General features: G+C 41.7%; 1 protein-coding gene across 2 annotated transcripts in view; it reads right to left on the reverse strand.

Annotated features, from left to right (window-relative positions):
* Nucleotides 1–9,139: 9,139 nt before the first annotated feature.
* CDC14B (cell division cycle 14B) overlaps nt 9,140–24,483 on the reverse strand; it is a 45,399-nt gene continuing 30,055 nt past the window's right edge. Inside the window, exons 12-15 of one of the 2 annotated variants that reach the window (XM_056848192.1) lie at nt 24,275–24,369; nt 14,897–15,016; nt 9,488–9,544; nt 9,140–9,249 (exon numbers count right to left, since the gene is read on the reverse strand). In XM_056848192.1, coding sequence (XP_056704170.1) covers nt 9,213–9,249; nt 9,488–9,544; nt 14,897–15,016; nt 24,275–24,369 — 309 coding nt within the window. In that variant the 3' untranslated portion in view covers nt 9,140–9,212. Of the gene's footprint in view, nt 9,253–9,487; nt 9,545–14,896; nt 15,017–24,274; nt 24,370–24,483 lie in introns of both variants that reach the window. The other variant, XM_056848193.1, reaches the window with a different exon arrangement.

Consider the following 24,483-nt stretch of genomic DNA (forward strand, 5'->3'; position numbering starts at 1 on the left):
GTGGGGGGCTCCAGATCAGGAGTTCAACACCACTGTTTTGGATTAGCAATGAGAAGGCTTGTGGTATCATACATGAGGGATTTGAAATAAAGGTTCCAGATGATGGTGTCAAACAGCTGCAGGTGGCTGAATCTCTTTTTCTGGGGTATTGCAATATAAGGCAAGCTTACAAGATGGTCTGGTGTGGGGAACTGAAAGAAAACAAAAAAGCTATGGATGTTGGGCAGTTACTCTTCTTACTTCAGTAAGTGAACTGTAACTTTGCACACTCAAGCAATTGCACAATAACTTGGGGATGGCAAATTAAAAGAAGCAAACTCTGATCAATTGGGAGTATTTAAGGTACTATTTTCACATCCCTTTTACTCCCCCGCCCCGCATGGCACCGGAGGCTATAGATTTTGAAAATGAAACCCATTTATTTGTAAGATTTAAGCATGAGATGAACATTATGTATCAAATCATTACCAACCCTGCAGTCAGCCAAATTCCCTCAGCCTGATGGACCATAAAGAGACCAGAATAATGCAATGTGCAGAAACCAGATTTAGCAGAATGCAGCACACTAGCAGTAGTAAAGACAGGAATATGTTCAGGAATGACTAATAGAATTGGCTTGAGCAAGGGGGCTGTGACAACATCCTAGTGGAACAAGTCAGTCTGATGTGGATCAAAAAATCCAGTAACGAGCAACTGTCCCTTTAAACTACCCTAGGAAGCTAGCCCTGAGGACTGCAGTCTTCATTGTTATGTCAGCTGCCTTTTAGGTAGGCCAGGAGTTAGACTGAGCGGAAGTAACACCCCCCCTTTAAATCATAATGGAATTCCAGACGTTGTTTGAGGGTTACCTGTTGAAGCTGAACCAGAAAAGAACAAAAATATGATGGCCTGTTCAGAGTACGTGACTAGAAGATAGTCTGGGGTGGTCCCTTCCCACTCTATGATTCTATGCATTCCCAAGCTGTCATTGGAATTTTACTTTCCTTCCTAGCCTTTGGCCTTGGGGAATTCAGCATCTACACAATTAGTTTTAAAACAGCTCTTACAAACTGGCTGCATCTGTCCTAACTCAAAGCAGCTGCCTTCCTGGGACCAGATTCTGCAATAGGTGGGTCCAAGATGTTTGGCCAATTAGACCCATTAACTTTCACTGTGCAGCTCAGTGTCACGTCACAGCTGAAACAGTTCTGGTGCGCTGTGGTGATCACAGAGCTTTTATTGCCTTGGATCAACACCAGAGCACCACTATATCCCAGCTAAACCTAAACAGTGAATCAAAGCATTGAATGGCTTGACCTCATGGTTGGTTTTTTTATTAACTTAATAGGACATGGGTGTAACATACCTGCAAGACCCCAGAACAATTCATTATGCAAATGAGTTTGAGAAGGTGTTTGTATCCAGATTTGTGTTTTGTTGATCTTATTAGGTTACTTTTGAAGGATAGCGATAGGGGCTACACTTGGTAAATTAGGATCTTTTTATTATTAAAGATGCAGTACAAGGGTGGAACTTCACATACATTCAATTATTTAAGACTGAGTTCTAGCCACTACTTTTATGCCAAAAATGGGTGCGTGTGGTATGCTGTATAAATTTTAATTCAGTTTAATATGGAGAGGGGCCCAAGTAGCTTGCAAAAATAACAGAATTTGTCTAGTTATGTAAATAGGATCGGAGAATTATACATCTGATACAATTTGCTCTGAGGGTATGCTTCCTGTATGGATATAAAGAAAGGGGAAACCTTAAGACTGGCTAATTGAAAGTCAACTAGCTGGCATCCTGTTCCCGAACAATAGTTTGATGTGGGTTTGCCAACTGTACATTGCCAATTCAGGTGTCAGGATAAACTACAATTAGAAGAACCCAGTTGTTCAGGGGTCCCCAACCTTTTTTGAGCCTGTGGGTCCTTTGAAATTCCAACACAGTGTAGTGGGCACAGTCACAAAATGGCTGCTGCAAGAAGCAGAGCCAACTACAAAATGTCAGGAGTGAGATTATGCATAACTATTGTGTGTGTGTGTTACGTGCCAAGTCGCTTCTGACTCATAGTGACCCTATGAATCAATGTCCTCCAAAAAGTCCTATCCTTAACAGCCTTGCTCAGCTTGCGAACTGAGGGCTGTGGCTTCCTTTATAGAGTCAATCCATCTCTCGTTGGGTCTTCCTCTTTTCCTGCTGCCCTCATCTTTTCCAGTGACTCTTGTCTTTTCATAATGTGACCAAAGTACGACAGCCTCAGTTTAGTCATTCTAACTTCTAGGGTCAGTTCAGTCTTGATCTATAATCCACTGATTTTTTTTTGTCAGTCCATGGTATCTGTACCACTCTCCTCCAGTACCACATTTCAAAGGAATCTACTTTCTTCCTATCAGCTTTCTTTGTTGTCCAGCTTTCTCACCCCTACATAGTAATTGGGAATACTAGGTCATGAATTAACTTGATCTTGGTTGCCAGTGACACATCCTTACACTTAAGAATCTTTTCTAGCTCCTTCATGGCAGCCCTTCCCAGTCTCAATCTCCTTCTGATTTCTTGGCTGCAGTCTCCCTTTGGTTGATGATGGAGCCAAGGAATATAAAGTCAATGTATAACTATAGTAGTAATTCTTTAATATTTTAATTAGAAGCTGTGCTTCAGAGGAATGCATTTTAAAAATGGCCATATTGTTTAAAAATATTTTCTTGCACATACACAGCTTGACTTCAGTCACACAGAGAAGATCCTTGTGCTGTAGCAATTTTTAAAAATCTGCACAGCTGAGAAAGCCCTACTGGGCAAAAAACCCGTCCCTCCCACTATCTAAAAACACATGGTGCACATCTCCCATTAAAAAAAACAACAAAAAACGATCAAGTAGGAGATTGTGATAGACCTGAGATCCTGAAGAGCTGCTACCAGTCAGAATACGTAATATTAACTCTAGTAGATCATTGGTCTAACTTTGTATTAGGCAGCTTTGTGCATTCATGTCCTTCTCTGGACTACCTTTGTCATGCATAAATAGAATTGGTTTTATTATGTATATGTACCACTTTGCTGTCTTTAGGCTTTCATCTGTATTGTTAATCTTCCAAGTGCCTTGTAATTCTTCTGTAACTATCAACTTCCATTTATCCAGGTTGGTATTGCCTGAAGGTCTTGCTGTTTCATTTCATAATACTGTTTGCCATTAGTGAAGAGTAATTTCAGAACCACAGATAAATTTCAGTATTCTCTGTTCACTTCTCCTGTTGATGTACCAATGAACCAAAAGTTGGCATGCTTGCATAAAAATGTTGAGTTCTAAAATAACCTCATTCTAATTTTAAAAATAGGGACTGAACCGGTGAGTTGCTATACCAAAATTGCAAGCATTTTTTTCTCAGGAGTGCAAATTGTTCATTATCATTATGGAGCCCAAAACAATTTCTGCATAAGATTTTATTTGTATACAGCTTTTTACAAGTCTCTATATATAATCAAATTACACTGATAGAATAATAACAATTGAATTAAATTTCCAGTATAGTATCAAGTTAGCCTTAAAAATACTTTCTGCAAAATAAAGTTTCCGTCTGATTTAAAAAATTAGAATTTTTTAAAAAAGGTAAGCAGTATCGATTTTACCCTATTTCTGAACAAATGGTCTGTACAAGAGCTTGAGGCAGAACATACAAAACTGCACTCATTTGGGGGTTACAAGTAAGCTCAATATTTTTGCCTAATCTTCAAACAGCTCAGCTGTCTTGATCAGCAGAACAGATGAATGAATGTTTGGAAATGACCATATCTTGATAAGTAGGCTATAACTGTGCAAACCACTACTAGATTGGAATAACACCATTTGGTATGTCATGTGTATGTCAGAGGCAAAAATCAATTATTTCAGAAGCGATTAACTTAAACCTTGAAGAAGAATAGCAACAGAAAGGAACACTGAGCCCTTCTTTGGTTAAGGCTGGAAAATAGGATGGTTCGTGTTTTGGATGGCTATTCAGTCTCTGAGAAATCAACTATTTTCTAACCTAACAAGTTGCTGCTTAGATGCCTGTGGCACATAGTATGAACCTGAAGAATCAGAATACAAATGACCAAATTTAAGCCAATAATATAGCGATATTTGAATAACTGTTCTTCAACTGGCAGGTTGCAGAAGTAGTGCTACTGCCATTTGGTCTAATGGGAGGGTGCATGGTAGTTGTCAAGAACTATAGCATGCAATAGGTTAGAGTAAAATTTCATGTTATAGTGCATGGTTTAAGAATATACCTTAAATCTCAAAAAGTGTGGCTGTTCAGTTAAAATGGTGAAGTTATTCCTGTGCCCCTCTTTGCAGATCACAGGGACAACTCTCTTAAGCCAATGTTACATTTGACATGGATGTAGCAAGTTGGGAAATTGAGGTGGCCAATTCGGTAATGACATGTTGCTTCGAATTGTAGGCTGTGAGGAAGCCCTCTTATTGACAAAGCCCTGGTGCTCACCAGATAGGGTGATCACCTTCTGGCCATTTATGAAGATTGGTTGCTGTTCACACTAGAGCAGGGGTGTCAAACATAAGGCCCAAAGGCTGGATCCGGCCCCTCGAGAACTCTCATCTGGCCTGTGAGCCAGCTGGAGCAGTCACCTCCCCCCACTCTCAATCTGGGCTGGCGAGGCATATGGGCCCAACCAAGTGACATTTGTCATATCCGGCCCTCCTAACAATTGAGTTTGACCCCCTTGCACTAGAGTTTGACCCCCTTGCACTAAAGTATCTAAATAAATGACAAGTCATAGCAGGAGACCAGCATTCATTCATTGCTTACTTAGCAACAAGCTACCAAAATAGCATTTACCTATAAAATTAAAATACTTCTAGTATTTGTTTTCAATATGGTATCATTTTTTAATCAGTGCAGTGCTTTTACATTTCTTATGTTGCCCCATGTTGAATGGAATTGCTTTCCCACAGTAATTTGTTATTGAGAAAGTACTCATTTATCAAAGTGAATTTGAAAAAGGGGAGTTAAATATATTAGTTGGTCCTACAAAATACAAAACCCGTGGAAGCAGATATTTGGTAACTTCTCCTAATAGCCCACTGATCTGCCTCTAGCCAGTGCTGGGGGGGGGGGGGTCTCATGGACAAAATGCCATGGGGCACAACGGGGAAGATGTATAGGAAGGTTAGGTGATTTTACATTATCCCCCTGGACAACATCTTCCCACAGTGGTTCCCATAACATTTGCTAAATTTGAATTTAGTATGTGAGCTTGGCAAACGTAAAGATAATTGCTGCCCTGCTACAGTCTTGTTATTTAGACACTTTAAAAACTGAAAAATTCACACATCTTTCAGAAACACCCAGTATATGCAACTTTGATTATAGCCATATAAGTAACCTGCTTAAGAGAAGAACATTACTAGTACTGCTGCATTACTGACCCTTTAGCTGGGCCTTAGTATGCTAAGGAATGTCCAGCCAGATCTTAGCGCCTTCCTATAACGATGGAGACCAATGTGTGCATTTAAAAAATCTGGCTATGCCCTTAAAAGCAACCTACAGCATTTTTTGTTCTTCAGTGGACAGAGTGGGACAAATTTAATTCCTCTGACCTGGGTGTCAGCTACTTGAACTCCTCTGATTATCACATATGCTGAACAATGGTATCCTAGCCTACACTAACTACATCTACTATGGGGAAAATTAGGGGTGTTTATGTAAAAACTATGCTAACAGTGAAGTCCTGTAAATTATAAACTTTCCCACAGATTTTAATCTCATACGGATGAATGTGATTAAAGAAATAATAGATATACATAAAAACTATAAATTTCTGAAAGCTTATTTCTTGTGATCACTGTTTCTGTGATGTTTTTGGTTATTTTGCTGTTCCACTTTTCCAAATGAGAGGTGACTTATTCAATAAAAATATTCAGCCTTTCAGGAGTCACTCATAAATAGTTATGGATGATGTGTTCATAAGTAAACTGTTAAACATGCTTGGATTTCAAAATGGAAACCCTACTTCCTACTTGAGTAGCCAGGAATACACTTGCCTTTATAGTGGTCATTTTCTTTTTAACCTAAACAATAAATGAAATTATTTATTAATCAGACTTTGAAATCCTATGACCACTTACCTGTGACTAAACCCAAATGAGTAAAGTGTGACTGGCTTCTGAGTAAACTTGAATAGGCCTCTAGTGTTAATACCCCACCTGAAGAATGTGAGAAGAAATCACAACTATTCAGCTCCTGTAAAACAGGAAAGTAATGCAGGAAACCCCCCCAAAACCTGGAAGGGCTTTCAGGTGCTTTCTGTAGAGGTGGAGTTTAAATCTCACACAGGATGAGCGCTGCTTATTTTAAAGGGCCAAGTTTTAAATGCAAATAAATACATTGTTTGACCATAGCTTACCTCTGACAAGGCTCAAGTAAAACTACAAGAACTGTAGTGCTATTATTATGACTTCAACTAATATCCTAAAGCAGCAGTAGGTAACCCACTTGCCTTTGTGCCAGACTGTTTTGCACAGAATGCAAGGCTGGGTGTCTGTCCAAGCAACGGAGGGAATGAGCTACGGTGGTGGCACTGTTGCTGGGGTCAGCGGTATCCAAGAGGGGGAAAGGCATGGCTTATGCCCGCCATCACGTGTTGGCAGAAACACGGGCTTGACTTGCTGTCAGGGCATCTGGCCAAGTTCAAACCTCATCTCTATCCCCTGCTCCTTTTTGCCAGCACACCAACATTTAACAGGCAGATGAGGTACACTTTTGGCACATGAGACAAAAAGGCTGCCCTTTTACCCTGCTCGTTCCTACAGAAAACACATAGTGTGGTTATCACATGTTGGTAGACATACATATGTTAATCCTAGCCCACTTGGATCCTCCAGACACCGGCACAATCATGCAACTTGCACATTTTACATGTTTTATCCTGGAAAGAGTATAGAACAGATCTAAATACATTCACTTGGAAATAAGGTTTGCCACTCAGTAGGCAGTATTGTATAAGCCTGTTTAGGAGGGAGGTGGTAATAGTAGAGACACCAGTGAGACAGCTTGATGAACAAACTGTTTTCCTTGGTAATGCTCAACAGTGAGATAATGTTGAATATGCTCACCTCCATAGTTCAAGCATGACCACAGGAAGACCCTACAAGACTGATCCATGTTTTGCATGAATAGACTGTGCACCTTGGAACATGTTCCCAAATCCTCCACCACATGCAGCAATGCCCTAGACACTGTGGAAAGGATTGCAGTAGAAGCCTAGCAAACTCATTTTCTACCAGTTACTATATATCCCATGACACTTCTGCATGAGAATTTGCTAACTACCCTCCTCCCACTCAGATGAGATTAATCTACATGTTCTAATTTTACTCCATATATATACTCCATATATACACATTGGCTCTCTGGCCAATGTGTACATTGTGTGTGTGTAAAGTGCCTTCAAGTCGCAGCCGACTTATGGCGACCCATTTTGGGGTTTTCATGGCAAGAGACTAACAGAGGTGGTTTGCCAGTGAATGTGTACATTACATCTGTTCAAATTCCTAAATAAAAACCATTTCTCTGAAGGAAGTGCAACACAGGAAACAGAATGTGTGTTCAAATCAAGAATAATAATGTTGGACACTATTGAGCGTAGATAAGGCAACAAAGTTGATTGGCCTCTGCTTATGAATAGATAGCTCATCAGGAATAAGGGTTCTTTTCTAGATCACATACAAGGAGGCTGGCATTTTTTGTTTTTATATATAGAACAGTATTTCTGAAAGGACAGTCCAGCTCTTAGCAACTGCTGTGAGATGCTAAAATTTCAACTTTTTCTTCCAAACTGAAATAAGCAACTTGCTCAAATTGCCCAGGGGATAGCAGACTCCACAGTTGGGGGATGCAGGGTTTTTTTACTGGTCCTGTAAGATTTAGGTAGGTATAAGGTTAAATTCAGAAATGGAACTAGCTAGCTATTCACCTACTCAGAGATAACACCGACCAGATAAGTGCTTATATTGTCTTTTGGCAGCTGCAAATATTTTTTCTGTTGCTCTTCTAGGGTAGAAGGAACACTATTCAAAAGACAGACACAGTATTCTTATAGCTGCATACTACTGCAACTCCCATCTCATCGAGGTCAAGAGGACTACACTACTACTATACCGTGCCAGAAAGAACACCATGCTGCTTTTTGCAGTTGTGTTTCCTGCTTCTTTAAGGCCAGAAATGGTAATAGGGGTGGTTCACAGTTAATTTTTTAGGCTGTACAGCAACATCAGCTAGAATGGAGAACAAAGAAAAGGCTACTGCATCCATCTCTTCCAGACTAATACTGAGGGGCACTGTTATAGAATAAAAATTACAAAGGCTGTCGTACCTTTTCTCTCAGTCTTAGGAAAATAGATGCTACATGTCCCTTTTACCACTCTGTGTATGTCAGGAAATGGATATCTGTCTGTGTATCAAAAAGGCCTGCTTAATTACTGTGTTGTATCCCACTTGCTGTTGCCAACCTCTTTACAATTATTTTTCTACCTACAACTAGTACCTGAATAAGACAGCAGTTCAACAGTGGCTTTAATATGCAGCATTCATGCTTAATTCTTATTGATTTTGTAATAAGCAACACTTCAAACCGTATTGGACCCTGGAAAAGCTGGAGAAGTGATGAAAATAAAACCTCCATTGTGGATAGTTGAGAAATTAACCACAGCTTGAAAATAATCGTAATAAGTAGGATCCTTAAACTAGGCAAAAAAGCTCTTGAGCAATGAGCAAAGATGGCATGTTAACTCAAATGTTCTCTCTCTCCAGGCGAAGCAGAATCGCAGTGCAGTGACAAGAGAAAGCTATTCAACTGCTCTGATCCTTTCCCCAATTTCCTTGCAGTAGACAGAGGCTAAGTGATTGCCCTCACATTTTGTACACATGCATCATACAGAAGAGAAAGCTCTCTTGTTGAGAGGGGTCTTTAGACCGAATGTTAAAAATTTACAAGCCATTCTGTATCTTTATATTTGAGAATCCTTCTGGCATTAAAAAAGTTTTGGAGTAATCAGAGTTCTTTCCATAAGAGTCTTCTTCAAAAAGCTTAGAAATTTCCAGCTGATTGTTAAAACAGACCACTGCTTTCTTTCTTTCTTTTTGTTAAAAAAGTTTCTTCATTTGATTTTTAATTGACAGCAATATTTGCCCTTTCCCTCCCTCTGCTTCCTCTTCCATTCGAATTGCTTAACGCAACACCGTTCTGGTTCTTGGGACAGCAGCACTGCTGAAAAGATAAAATACATTTATATATTATGTCAGAACTGTCAAAACACAGTAATTCAGGCAATACTATCAATTCAAACTAAGCAAGCAAACCAAGAAATGGTTGGCACCCTCCCCAAAGGATGGTAAATAATGCAACTTTGGCAGTAAAGGAAGCAAAGAGTGGCCACCCAGATGAGAAATATTAAAAGAAAGCGTCTTAGGTATGAAAAGAGAAAGCAGTGGAATCAAAGTACCATAAGCTCATTTGTTGTAAAGCATCCCTTTTCCTTCTTTCCCTCTGAGGCATCAGACTGTGGGGAGGGGGGAGTAGAAAGAAAGGTAAAGAAGAATTGTTTTAAGATTTATACTTGCAGCTTTCATTTTATTCAGCTTCCAGTTTATCCAGACAGCCAAATGCAGCTGACAATGCAAAAGCCAACAGAGTCTATTTTTAAAGGTCTTATTTTTAAAAATGTTTCGTGACTTAAAAACAAACATTACTCCTAAAATGTCAAAAGACTGCCTTACTACTTAATTAACAGGATAGCACTTACTGTGTATTCGCTCCCATTTGCCAAGTTTCTTTTAAATCCAGCCTCTTTTCACTCATCGTCTCAACATATTATCTTGTTCCCTAAACCGCTAACTGTAGCAACAAGGCATGAGTCTTTCATTTGCAGTATGGGGTTTCCAGCCATTTTCAAGAGAAAGAGGGAGGAATTACTTAAGCACTCTTGAAAACTATATCTCAAGAACTAAAGGTCCCATTTTCAGAAGAATCTGAAATATGATACGCTGACACAGATTTGAGAGCCGGTCTACTCATAATTTATTATTACTGTTTGAGAATCACCTCTATGTGGTAGTCATGTGAATAAAGAAGCTGCCGCACAGATCGCCCACAGAGTGGACAGAACATCCAACCAATTACAGTGCCCAGTGATAGCAAGGGAGCTTCTCTGCCAAATGGGAGTCTCTCTCATTAGAGCTGTTGTGTGGTGTTAGCTGGGTAACAATGGAGTGTGTCAGGTGGAATCTGTACTAGCCCTTTTCCACTGGATTTAGTTCTCACAAGAGGGCCTCTTTGAAATGGTAGAGAAGCCAGGACCACCACCACCCCTTCCAAAGAAAAGGCACAACATACTTTTCCTGAGAACACCTGCTGTTCCTGCTATGCAGCATGCCCTCTTTGCTTTCCAAAAACTCATCTTTACCCATTTTCATAGCTCTGTGTATTTCCACACAGAGTTCAAACTTACTCTCCATTCTGCTTCCCCATTCCCCTATGTCTACAGCAGAACTCACTCTGCAGCACGTGGAGAGCCACGTTTGCAATTACCAGCAACCAAATGAACCACATGACTGTTGTAAGCCCTGCACGACACTCCACCATACGTACATATCCAATAATATAAGATATAATGACTAAATATGGAATTATAACATCTACATGCACCTCTGTGCAGGTAGGGTTGTCTCTTCCCACCACTGTTGAACTTTAGCCAGTCCTTGTGTATCTGGAGTGAGAAGAAGGGCTTTTCTTTCTGCCTTCTTGCGCTTTCCTCAGCACAAGGTACTGCAGATCAGGTGAGAGAATGCCGGGAAGATTACCAGGTGGCTGTGAAGGCACAGAAGCAAAACCACCCCCACCCCCATTATGGGCAGTTTGCTCTTTCCCTGGGTGGCTGCTGTGGTGCTTTTACACTGTTTTCTGCAGCAAGCTTGCTCTCCTCTTGGCAGTTGCCCCAGTGCTGGGATGAGAGCCCAGAGGCTGCAGAGAAGGTGTGTATGAGGGGGTTTGGATAGGGCAGGCCGTTTACTTCCAATCCCTAGAATGAGGCACCCAGCTCAGGGAGGCTCACAGCTCACCTGTTCTTCAGTCCCTCCAACAGCAGCTGCTTTAAGCTGTGAACCACCTGCCAACCATAAACCCTACTCTAGAGTTAATTTCTATATGCCATAGGCAAAAGTTGCTGAATCTCTCTTTGTATATAGAACTCCAAGGTTCATTGCTGAGAAAACACTACATTTGCTGTTTCTTGGTGTAATTACCAGTAAGTGATATTCTCTAGTTTAAAATTCTGGAGAGACTGAAAAAAGAGACAGAAAATTGATGTTACTCTCAAAGCATTCAAAGATGTAGATTCCATTCTGATAATGCTACAAACTATGCTGTAGGTTCACATGCGTTCCCCTTCTTCCTACTTTCATGATGGACAACTTTGGTAGCACTAAGCCCCAGCAGTAGCACTAAGCCCCAACTATGTGGTTGGATCCTGCAATTCATCAGCAGAAGGCTGGTGATCATGTATCTTTCCTACATACCCATCCCTCCCAGCAATCCTTTCCAACCTCAGGAAAGTTTAGCCTACATGGGTTCCATGACTCCAATGATAATATCCATGAGAGTCAGGAGGCTTCAGTGGGGAGGGGAAAGGGGTGAAATCACCCATTCCAACTGTTCCATCAGTGGAGTTACACTGGTGGAAGAGACAGAAGGTGTACTGCAGCCTCATGCATGAACCCATGTGCCTGTTAGCGCAGATCCCACAACTTCAGGAATAAACTAGGTGGGAGGGGAATGCAAGAAAACTCCACAATCCTTGCTTCTGCAGAATCAAACCCAATATTTTACAAGTGTGCTTCAGATGACGGCATGTAGGTTTGTTGTGAATTAAAGTTTCCCTGATACATACATCACAGTAAACAATGTTAAAGAAAACCTGGAAACAGAGAAAAGATTTGGCACATGCGGATGGAGAAGGGGGCATATGCATCTGAGCTACATTCCTAATCCTCTAAACCAGAACAAAATAATTGAAACTAGACTTTGGTATACAATGTGAATTTTGATCTGCCTCTTAAGGTACATTCATGCTATTATTCATTATATATGGAAGTTGACAAGTGCCATAATCTTATTTAACACATCATTTATGACACGCAGGATATATGAGACACATTGTAATATGTTTCATAGCCCATTCACTGCACTGCTCACCTGCTTAAATCCCATCCCACACCCCTTCCCACCCACAAAGTCAGCTTTTGGAGGCATTACATGTACTAGGTTAATTTACAGTCACATAGCAAAGCGGTTATTCACTATATATGTTCTGTTGTAGCTGCAAAACCAGATTATTCAGGATATACCCAAATGAGAAAATGTTTTCATACCCTGCCCAAAGTTAATACATCAGACTCTTTAGACAGATGGCCTGTAAAATAAAAGCTATTGCAGAGAATACATGCTTAATAATTTACTGCGGTCTAAGCAGTACAAGATAATAATGAAGGAGTGGTATATAATCTGTGAGAGTTATACCCATACAACATGCAATGCAGATTACGACTAGTTTATATTAAGATAAGCTGACTGATCTTTCCTAAGGCTCTGCTTACGTTGCAGCAACTGAACTGGCACCTTCTACAAAAAACCTTTCTATAGATCCTGGCTGCCACAAGACTAGACTTGGATCAATTGTGCAGTGTCCTGTTTGCTATATATCCCCAATATTTCTTCCCTTTAAAATTTTTTGGAAGGGTTATGAGGGAGCTTTTCTTCAACACAGCCTCTTGCTGCTGCAGAACAAGGAACAGGGCAGCTTCCAGCAAAAAAAAAAGAAAAGGGAAGAGTACCTGGTATCAACATCTGAGCTGTGGAGAGCAGTACAGACTCAGTCATGATCCAGTACAAGTATAAATTTTAATCAACATAGACAGTGTCCAGGCCTTTATTTCCATTTTCCATTGCTCTTATGACATAGTTGATACTATTTGACTTCTACATGTGTAATCATTAGAAGGAAATGGGTGGGGTGTTTCTTGCCCATTTAGGGTCTCACAAAAAAATCAATTTCTCCTACTTAAAAAACCACCCTTTCTAATCTCATGTCAGCCCAAGAACCAAAAATCAAAATTCAGAAAATACCATCATGATGTTTCACTGAGAAATTATCCAACACTTATTAGCCCATGGGCACTTTCCCTTCGCATCCAAATTAGAATCTTCAGCCAAGCTCCCTCAAGGCCAAAATGCACAATGCATATGCCACAAACTGGGACACCGGTGCTCAATCTGAATTGTGGTCACATGTAGGATCAGTGTAGGTCAACATGAAACCATTGGGGCATGGGGCTTCAGATGCTGCAAAGGATAGGAGGGGTTTCACACTTCTCTGCTGCACCATTTTTGCCACTGGAAACGGCAGTGGGGGGGCTGTACATCCCTTCCTTGAACATGTGGAACCTGAAAAAGGGCAAACAAGCTCCCCCACCCAGCTGCCATTTCCACTGGTAAGAACAGCATGGGAGGGAAGCCTGAAGCCCCTCTCTCCACAGCATTTGAAGCTGCAGGGAGCAACACAACACTTTCAAGGTGAGTTATACCAGCCCTACATGTGGCTATGAGTTGAGTCAGGCACCCGTGTCCCAAATCACATCACACGTATTGTGTGTTGCCTTCAGTCATGGTAGAAAGTGAAGACACTAGAAGATACCATCATACTACGGAATCTATGATGCTCAAAATAAGAGAAATTGAAGCTGGCTGAAAATATTAGAAGAATAAGAACTTCAAATGTCAATGCAGAACTGATCATCTAGTTAGATATATTTTCTACCATGCATAACATAGAACATCCCATTTTATTTCAGTAAATGAGTGGACTGTGAAACTGCTGGGAATTTACATAAAGCAAGGACGAATTTTGAAAAGCAAAGTTTTTAAAGAGTTTTCACAAGGTCAACTGACATCATTAAATATTCCTGTTCTGCAGATCAAAATTCCTTATTATTAAGAAGATAAATCCTGTCAAATAGCAATTAATTCTATGTAGAAAAAATTACTTATAAACTAGATTTAGTGCTACAGGAAGTAGATCCTGGTGATGATAGGAAAAACCAGTTCTATGAATAGCCAGACAAGTATAATGAAGTGCAGAATATGACAGATACGGAACGTCTCTCACTTGACAATTCCAAGAGATGGCTAGCTGAACTTCTGTCAATGGTTTTCTCAAACTTCTGTCTCAAAAAGCCAGACTACCTGTATCAATTCTGCAAGCACATATTTCAAATTGCCTCAATCAATTCACACACACACTGCATGTATGTGCATGCAGATATGTGCATGCAGATAAATGTTCTACATGCCAGACATAATCAATCATTGCCTACCCCTCCAAATACACCAATGGCCAATCTATTGGTTCTTCATCATACTCCTATTATTTTTCTATGAATACTTACTGAGCAAAAATAATATTGTGCATCTTTTCCTTCTTCAGTTCTTTACCTCCTCTGAATCAGGAAGAGATATTTTCTCCCTTAAAAATCATCTTAATTGCCCTTTGTTCTTGAAGCATCTTCAACCTCTTTATTTTCTATAAAGCACCAAGGCTGCAACAGTAAGGACAATTTCCCAGAAGAAAGCCCCATTGAATAACATGGGCCTTACTTCCAAATAGACCTGCTTAGAACTACTCCTAAAGTTTGCCAGAACTTCTAATATTTGTTCACAATAGGCATTCTTCAACTTGGAAGGTTAAATATTTCCACACAGTCTAGCAACACTCAAGGAAATACTTTGGCTTATCAGTGGGAATTTTCTTTAAATAAGTTTGGCCCTCTTGACAGAGTCTGATCAGGATAGCAATTCTCACCTTTTAAAACTGTTTTTTCTTGCAGTAGATCTGGTAGTTCTTTTACAAAGGACTGTACTGTCTGAAATGCTAGACAGTTCAGAGAGTTTACTTTTCTGAACACTGGATTGTAGAATTACTCTGAAAAGAGTAGGAGAGAGAAGTTATATAAAATGAAGAAAAACTGAAAGTATATAATACACAATGAGAAGACCAACATGGCTTGGTTTTCTACAAACATCTGAAAAAGTGGATTTTGTGGACAGATGAATATGATTTCTACTTTGCAACTGAGTCAGAGTAGTCTTGCGTTGTTTTAAAACCATGCAGAGCATTCATTTCAGACAACATATCCTACCCTCTCCTATGAGAAGAAGAAAAGGTTTTGTTAAAAGTGGAAAACCAGGAGTCTCCATGATGCACAGACCCCACATTCCACAATGAAATCTGGGTGATAACTGAAGGGGAAACAAAACAGAACCTTGACTACTTACCGTGAGGGTGCCTTCTGCTCTGAGGTACGGAGGGCATCTTTAGCTTGGGTGTTTCCCGCTCCATGCTTAGGGAGGCAGGACCAAAAATGTCAACTTTCTGTCTCCTGGGAGGGAAACTCCTCCCTTTTCCAGTTCAGAGGCTTCCCAAGCTAAAGGACAGGAAGGAAGGAAAACAACTACGAAGAGGGTAACACAACAACAGAGAATAACTGAAACTCCGAACAGAACCAACCAACGGGTTGGTAAGAGAGCGAACAGTGGGAGTAGGTAAGAAAAGGCGCTTTTAAAAAATCTGTTGAGTGAGCTGTTGCTTGCTGTCAGATGTGCACAGGCCCATGCATGTCTTGTGTCGTTGTAGTTTCCTACAACCAGCCCCTATGCTTGAGATGATTCTCCTCGAGTGGGCAAGATGCCCTCTGTATCTCACAGCAGAAGGAACCCTCGTGGTGAGAAGCCAAGGTTCTGTTCTTGCTCCGACAAGGAGGGCATCTTCTAGCTTGGAACTTCTAAAAGCTGCTAATTCCAGGTGGGTCCATTCATCATCTAGAACATTCTGGAGTACTCTCCACCCAAAGGTCGCATCCGCTGAGGAGTAGGAGTGCAATTTATAGTGTCTAACGAAGGTCAAAATTGTAGACCAAGTGGTGGCCTTGCAGACCTCCTCGACTGATGCCTGTCTGTTGAAGGCTGCTGAGGCGCTCCTGACTGAATGGGCAGTAATGCCCTTAGGAGCAAGGATTTTTCAGGTGAGGTACGCCTGTTCTATGCACTGTCTGATGGTACAACTTATTACTGCCCTGGACATGTTTTTGCCCTTATTTGGAGCCGTCAGGGAGATGAAAAGGACTTCTGACTTCCGGACAGAGCTGGTCCTTCAAATGTAGATTTTCAGTGCTGTTCTGAGGTCTAGTGTGTGCCACTCCTTGTCCCTGGGATTGTTCAGCTGAGGACAAAAGGAAGGCAAATGTATCTCCTGAGCACAGTGGAAAGTAGAATTGACTTTGGCCATGAAGGTGGGGTCAGGGCGCAGCACCACTTTGTCCTTGTGAAAGATGCAAGACCTTTGTTGATCAAGAGCGTTCCAACTCTGAGACTCTCCTTGCTGAAGTCACCGCTGTGAAGAACCGCACCTTCATTCATACCCACTTCAGGGGAACTTTGCTCGGTCATTCAAACAGAGGTTTAGCTAGGGCTGCAAGCACCACATGTAGCCTCCATGTAGGGAACCAGTGAATTGGTGGTGGATTCAGTTGAGAAGGACTTTAAGGAGGACTTAATGTGAGGATGTTGAGTGAATGGATAACTGGACACAACTGGAACAATGGTGGAGATGGCCACCATGTGATGGCGCATCGTAGAGGCCTTCAGGTTTTGTTTTGCTCTGTTCTACAGAAAGGCCAGGATCTGGCTGCTTTGGGTCTACCCCTTTTCTTAGGCACCACCTAATGAATGCCTTCCAGGACATGTTGTAGATTTTTCTGGTAGGGCCTCTTCTGGAGGCCAGAATGGTGTCTGCCACCTTGGGACCATAGCCGAGATCTAGGAGCCAGTTCCTTTCAATGACCATGCAGTCAAACACAACCAGCCCAAGTCTGGGTGTTGGACTGGGCCTTGATGGACCATGTCAGGTGAAACTGGTAATCTCCATGGCTCCCAAATTGATATTTCCATCAGATGCATACCATGGTCTTCATGGATATTCTGGAGCTATTAGGATGATTGAGGCCTTCTCCTGAGGGATCTTTCTGAGCACCCTCGGGATAGTGGGAAGAAATGGGAAGGTGTACAGGAGGTCTTGAGGCCACAGCGAGTTGATGGCATCCATCTGTCCCTTCTCTGGGTGGAAGTACCTGCCGTAGAACCTCTGCAGTGGTCTATTGGCTGCCATTGCAAGCAGATCCACCTGAGGCTTGCCAAACCTCGCCATGATCCTCAGGAACAACTCTTCCTTGAGTGCCCACTTGTTTTCATCAATGCTCTGATGGCTCAGCCAGTCTGCCTGGATGTTGAGAGTCCCTTGGATATGTTCTGCCTGGATAGAGATGAAGCGTGACTCTGCCCAATTCAGGATGAGATTGGCTTCTCGGTGGTGATGGAGCCCCCCTGCTTGTTTATATGGGCTTTTGCAAAGAAATTGTAGGTTCTGATCAGTATGCGGTCCCTTGATCCATTGTTGGAATGTCAGAAAGGCCTTTTAAATTGCTCTAAATTCCAGCACGATTATTCTCAGTTTGCTTTCTTGTTTGGACCAGAGGCCCTGAGCCAAATGTTGTGACAGGAAGGCCCCCCAGTCTGTCAGGCTGGCATCAGTGAAAATCTAAAGGGGGGCTTCATGGACATATAGCTTGCCCTTCTCCAGGTGCCTGTGTGTGGTCCACCAAAGTAAGGATTGCTTAAGGGTGAGCAATATGTTGAATTGTTTGTCAGATTTTTGGAGAATGTCAAACTGGTGGGGCCGCAGGAACCATTGCATTGGTCTTGAATGAAACTGGGCCCATAGGACTGAGTTGATGCAAGATATCATGTACCCTAGGAGGCTGGTTAGCTTTTACAGCTGTGTGGATTTGGAGTGTGTGACGTTCCTGGCCAGGGATGCGATCCTGATCATCTTTTCTTCTGGAAGGAACAGCTTGTTTTGGACAGTGTCTATGATCACACCTAAGTGCCGCAGACGCTGCACTGGAACCAGATGGCTCTTCTACGCATTGATGAGGTAGCTGTGGTGGTGAAGGATCTGGGCACCCTGCTTTGTGTAACTTATGGCCAGGTCCTTGGATGGGGCACAGACGAGGATGTCGTTGAGGTATGGATGAATCTGTATGCCTCAGCGTCGTGCTAGAGCCACCAGGATCACCAGAATCTTGGAAAAGATCTTTGGGGCAGATGGCAGGCCAAAGGACAGGGCTAGAAATTGGTAGTGTTTTGGTAATTGGTAGTGCAGACGAAGTGGAGAAACCTTCAGTGTTCCTTGGCTATAGGGATGTGTAGGTACGCTTCTGTCAGATTGATGGATGACAGAAAGGCATTCAGACGGCGAGCCTCTATGATGAAATGTAGCGTTTCCACTTGGAAGCGCTTCTGGACGATGAACCTGTCAATGAACTTGAGGTCCAGAATCATTCTTCAGTCTCCATTCCTTTTTGGGATGGTGAAGAAGGTAGAGTACACCCCTAAGGATCGCTCTGATGGACTGACCTCCTCCACTGCTCGGATCCGTAGTAGATGGTGAATCGTGTTCAATGTCCTTGAATGCTTCTCTGCCTTGTTCAATCTGGGGGATGGAACAAATCTTTCTGGAGGTAGCGTGTGAAATTCTAGGCACTTTCACTCCACTTTCAATGCACTTTGAAGCTGGATTTTACTGTCTGAACTGGCAAAATCCACTTGCAGACGATCCTTAAAGTGTACTGAAAGTGGATTGGGAGTTCTGTTAGGTAGCTAGATTGAATAATCTACCCACACATCTGGTTGAGAACGAGAACTCTGGTTTTGAAAGAACGGCAGCCTTCGCCCCACTTCCTGGCTCCTGACGTCACTGTTTCCCATCTGAAAGGCTTGTCGCCTCTATCTGATCTGTGCTGCTGGAACTGGTAGGTTCTGGGAAATTTTCCTCCTTTCTGAACAGAACCCTATTGCTCCTGTGCCACTGAGGCCTCTCTGGTCCACCCTATAGTGGGGCAGGGTATGGAATGACCAAAGGGAAGAGGATGGGTAGGGCCCCCTTTTGTCTCTGCAGAGATGCTGGGGCATGGTTTTCTTTCTATCCTTGGTTTCCACCAGGATCTTGTCTAGTTTTTCTCCAAATAACCGGTCCCCTTGAAAGGAGTACGCCATGAGGACAGACTTTGAATGTGCATCTGCTGGCCAAGCCCTTAACCAGAACACCCTTTTGGTAGCTGCACTGGCAGCAATAGACCTGGCAGTGAAGACCACGCTTTCTAGAGATGCATCTGCTAGGAATGCAATCGCTTTTACCATCCTATTAGCCTCTTCTAAGGCCCCTCTGTTCTCAGGTGGTATTAGTTGCATCAGCTTCTTCCCCCATGCAATGGAAGCCCTGGATATAAGTGAGGCAATCACAGAGGTTCTAATCACAAGGACCGAGGTCTTGTGTGTTCTTTTGGTAGCGAACTCAGCTTTTTTATCTAGGGGATCCCAAATGGTGCTAATGCCATCCTCAGGAGATGAGGTTTGTAAGGCTGCCACTGGTGTATCCACAAGGGGCAATTGAAGCATGTCTGTAGCATGGGGGGCTAGATTATACAGCTTCCTTGTGGCCCCAGGGAACTGTCTATCTGCCATTGGTCTTTCCCATTCCACCCTGACTAGGCACTCAAAATATTCCGGGAATGGTACTGAGCGATTGTTTATATTGCGCCTTGGAAAAAATTATTTTGGCCCTTTTGGTCTGTGCAGTTTTTCCTCAGAGTCTTCTGCTGTTTCAGTCCAGAGGCTATGGGCTTCCATGCTAGAGGGCCTCTGTGCCTCACCACGGTAAGCCTGTGGTTCTGGCTTGTAAGGGGGGGAAGCATGGTAAACACCCTGTGATCCCCTGGGGGAGGGGGAAGGGTCTGGAGCAGCTGTAACCCCTCCCTGAATGCGTTTTGGACCATCTCCACCAGTTCCGATTGTAATCCTGATTGCCCCAACCCAGGCTGAATAGGAGTAAGCTCAGGTACATTATTCCTCGAAGAGGATGTCTTCCTCTGAAGGTTCTCTGTGGAGGCATCCTTGGGAGGGGGGGGGAGTTGGCTTTGCCGATGTTGCCACCATGGGCTGATCCAGCATGTAAGGGGTCCACATCCTTTCTCAGTGCCTTTTTCACACCCTTTTTGGCCGACTCTCCGTGCCACTTTCTTTTCTACGGTGGATGTTCTTCCCCCACTCCTCCTTCCTTCTTGCTGAGGCTTCCAGAGGGCTAATACGCTCGCTGGTCTTGTGTGGGCAGGAGGTCAGGGACCTGGTCCTCCTGCGAGAAGAACTCATTGCCGCTTTCCTCAGCGACTGCCATCTTGGCCATGCATCCGGCCACTTGGTGGTGGTGGGAAAACAAAGGTGGGAAGGGAGGGAGAGGCGAGAGGTCCAAGTGAAAAGCAGAAAGTAAGGTTGGGAAAAGTGGATGGTAGAGGAGTGACAAAGGAAAAAAATATCAAAAATCCTATGGCATCTGAGCAAAAAAGCTGCAAAGCTAGCTTTGCCATGATTTCCCTAGCTAGGCAGGAAAAGAACTGGAGAAGCGAAGAGTTTCCCACCCAGGAGACAGGAAGTTGATGTTTTTGGTCCTGCCTCCCTAAGCACAGAGCGGGCAACACCCAAGCTAGAAGATGCCCTCCTTCTCAGAGTGAGAATTTCAAACTCCTTTGGTAAGGAATATAAAACAAGGTATTTGCTAACTGGAGTTTCTAACCAATGAGAGTGGGATATTAGATGCACCAAAGAGCAAACTAAATGCCCATACCAAAAGGACCATATTTGCTGAGTCTCAACAGCAAATAGAATATTACTAACAATAGGTTTAGTAAAAACAAGTGCTTTTAAAAACAAGGTAGTTTCTAATGTGCTTAGCCTGCAAAGCAAACAGGTCCGGGACCATTTCGGCTCCATTCTTCCATTTTACTACCTAATGCTCAGTAGTGGAAAAGATAAGAGTTCTGTTGAAAAAAAATTACCAAATAAATCCCTTTCTCTCCTTGTTCACTAAGATTTGTCATGAAGGCCCACTTAAAATCAGATTTAGCAGGTGTTATAGGGCCTTCTTTCCTATGGCTGGAAGTAGAAGGCTTTACCCAGGAAGAGCTGCCTAGTCTTTTCCTCTGAATGATTAAAAAGTCTGAAAATATTTCTGTTGAGTAAGGGACAATTAACAGATAGCTCTTGACATTTTAATCCACTGCCAAGCATTTTTTAAAGGCCAATTGCATATGTTACAGATTTTGGGGGTTTGTTTAAGCTGATTTCTCTTGTTAGCAACTTTTGATGTATAGAAAAGCAGGCTCTGAATTTATAAATTACATATTTAAAAGTCAACTGAGCAATAATATTTCTGTAAAGAAATGAACCAGTCATGGGAGCTAGGAAAGTGCTAACAGATATTAAACCACCATGTTTAACAACAACAGTTTTCCCCCCTCAGCCACACTTTGTAAAATGCATGTTTTCCAAGAAGAAAAAGAATGTTTTCCAAGAAGAAGAAAAAGAAGATAAAAGTTGGTTTTACACCCTGATTTTCTCTACCTTATTTTTTTTTGTACGGAGACTCAGACCGTCATATAAGTGCCTTCCCTTCCTCTCCCCTCAACAAACATCTTGTGAGGTAGATCGGGGTGAGAGAGTTCAGAGAGAACTGTGACTAGCCCAAGGTCACCCAGCTGGCTTCATGTGGAAGAGTGGGGAAACAAACACGGTTCTCCAGATTAGAGTCCGCCGCTCACATGGAGGAGTGGGGAATGAAACCCGGTTCTCCAGATTACAGTCCATGGCTCTTAACCACTATACCATGCTGGTTTAGAATGTGCTGTAAGATGGTAGCAACAGCTGGCTTTCAATACAACTGACACCCTCATTGTGCAACATGCACCTCTATGTACTGTGTCACCCCACTGTGCTGTAGTACAAAGTTGATCATTGCTGTAATTTTTTAAAAAATGAAAAAAATGAATTACCAAGGTTCCCACCCCAACTGATGTAAGTGTTCCAACCACATTAAATGACTTTAATATATGAAAATATAGTGGCGTTGAGCCATGCAAAACATAGTACTCTCCAGAAGTAACACATAGAATAAAGCAAAAGGCTGAAAATTTAAGACATATATTAAGCTTAAGAAAAGCCCTCCATTTTGACTGTAAATTTGAATTATAGCATATGAACTATTAGAATTGTAAGTGTGAGGAGAGTTCACAGACAAATTTAAAACTTACATAGCAAGATACTGAACAAGAACTGTTTAACACAGGACAAGAACTTCATACAGAGAAAGAAAGTGGAAAATGTGAAATATTCCAAAGAATCACTAGGAGGCATACTGCCTCACACTCCAAATATTACCTTATAAAATATTTTCTACCACCATCCTAAATCATACAGAAAGATCTAACCTAGCACTGATACATGCTTTAGATGAAAGTGTATAATAGTAGCAATTCCAAAAACAAATTCTGCAATGATCTCAGTGCAACGATCCTTTCACCTAAAGCCCAATCTTAAGCACATCTGCTTGGATGTAAATCCCACTGTGTCTAATATGCTTTATTTACAGGTAAATATGGATTGCAGCCTGAAGTGTCTGACTTCTGCCTAAGCACACTAGCCACTGATCTTCTTATACACAATCTGCAATTATGTGCAGTGGAGACAACATGGGCAAGGCAAATGTTAAAATCTCAAAGTATTCCAAAACTGGTATGTAAACAAACTCCAACATCTTCATATACTACTTAACATAAAAAGTACCAGCCATACATTGAACAATACTGCAGTAAACTGTGTTCTTAAAATTGCATCTCAACAAGCACACAGAAAAGATTCCAGCATAAATAAGCATGTTGTACCTTCACTTCGATGTTTGGCATTTTTCAAAGGGGAATTCTAAGACAGCTATATCATGACTTATTCATCTAATATACCCTCTCTCCAAGCAAATATAGTAGGTTAAATGAACCTTTGCAAAAAAACAAAAAACAAAAAAAAAGGCCCAGTAAAAATGTGATACATGCGTTTACAAAAGAGGCAAGAAGATGAGCTACTGTAGAGAACGGAACAGGGGCACTTACACAGTGGCTCTCTCAAGGGGGGTCCTGATGGAACTATGTTCTTAAACCATCTAGACAGAATAGTAGGTTGGGCAGAAAGGAGCCACACACAATCCACCAGATGACAATGCTACCCAGGACAGAGACCAGAATAGCTAGTAGACATCTAAAAGGGGTGGAGGGTATGGAGGAAGAGAGGAACATGAATTCAAAAGGAAATCAAGAAACTTTGAACTACTGGCAGAACATTTCAACCAGCGGTAGTTTAAAAAACAAAAACAAAGACTGCTAACATTAACTAGGGAAAATATTTTCCCTCTTTACTTCAAGACCATGCTGCTCTTTCAGGTAAAATATTTTGCCTTTAATTTATAGAATACTTTCAGAAGCTAGAAATGATTCTGCAAATCATTTTCCACCTCAAAAAACTGCCTCAGAAGGAAATTAATCTAGAACAATTAAATACCATTCAAAAGAACCCTTGTTCAACGTATTATACAGCCTCTGCAGAAGGATCGATAGATCCTCAGCTTTACTGATGCGTATGATCTAAGGACAACAATACAAATACACTTTATACAAGAGGGAGCAGAGACAGCTATGTTATTATTTTATGTTCAAAACTGTATGCAAAAGACATAGCACAAAGCCTTATTTCCAAACATAATATGCATTCAGAGAAATCTGTCTGTTATCTGCTTTCCCTCACACATAGCCAAATCCATCCTATCTAAGAACTAGTTCTAGCAGCAATTCTGCTAAATGAGAAAACACAGAAAGTAAGGATCCCCAGGGAAAAGCACACACAATTAAAACCAAACACAATTAAAACTAATCTAGAATAGCCTTTTAGTACTGCTGATTTTATTTTTAAAAATACACTGTGACCATCCTAACATCAGGCACCTTTCTAACATCATATTTGAGGAAGCACTTTGTGATGTCTAGCTGCTGGACCTGTTAAGGCAGAGGATGCATATCTTGCAGGGACAGAGAAGACAATTTAACTGGTGGTACAAACATCAAACAAGGAAACCAAAAGACTAAGATATTGCAGTGAAATGTTAGTGGCAATAAATTAATCTACACATACTCTGGTCAGTCTGCAAGAGAGGGGCTTTGGCAGTTATAGAAGTATAGTAAAGTTCACTTACGATAGTGGAACTGAGTTTTTGGCCTGCCTTTTACTTTTCAGGGCTCGAAGCTTATCCCCTTGTGTACATGTGTTTGTTTCATCTTCATCACTGTACTGTAAATAAATGGCAAGCCACTAGAATTATTTATATTAAAATTAAACTCCAAAGTCTTACTTTCAAAGTAAGAAATTTAACATATATCTCACGATTGGTATTAATGACACCAA

The sequence above is a fragment of the Euleptes europaea genome, chromosome 4, assembly GCF_029931775.1.
Source record: "Euleptes europaea isolate rEulEur1 chromosome 4, rEulEur1.hap1, whole genome shotgun sequence".
Taxonomy (NCBI): domain Eukaryota; kingdom Metazoa; phylum Chordata; class Lepidosauria; order Squamata; family Sphaerodactylidae; genus Euleptes; species Euleptes europaea.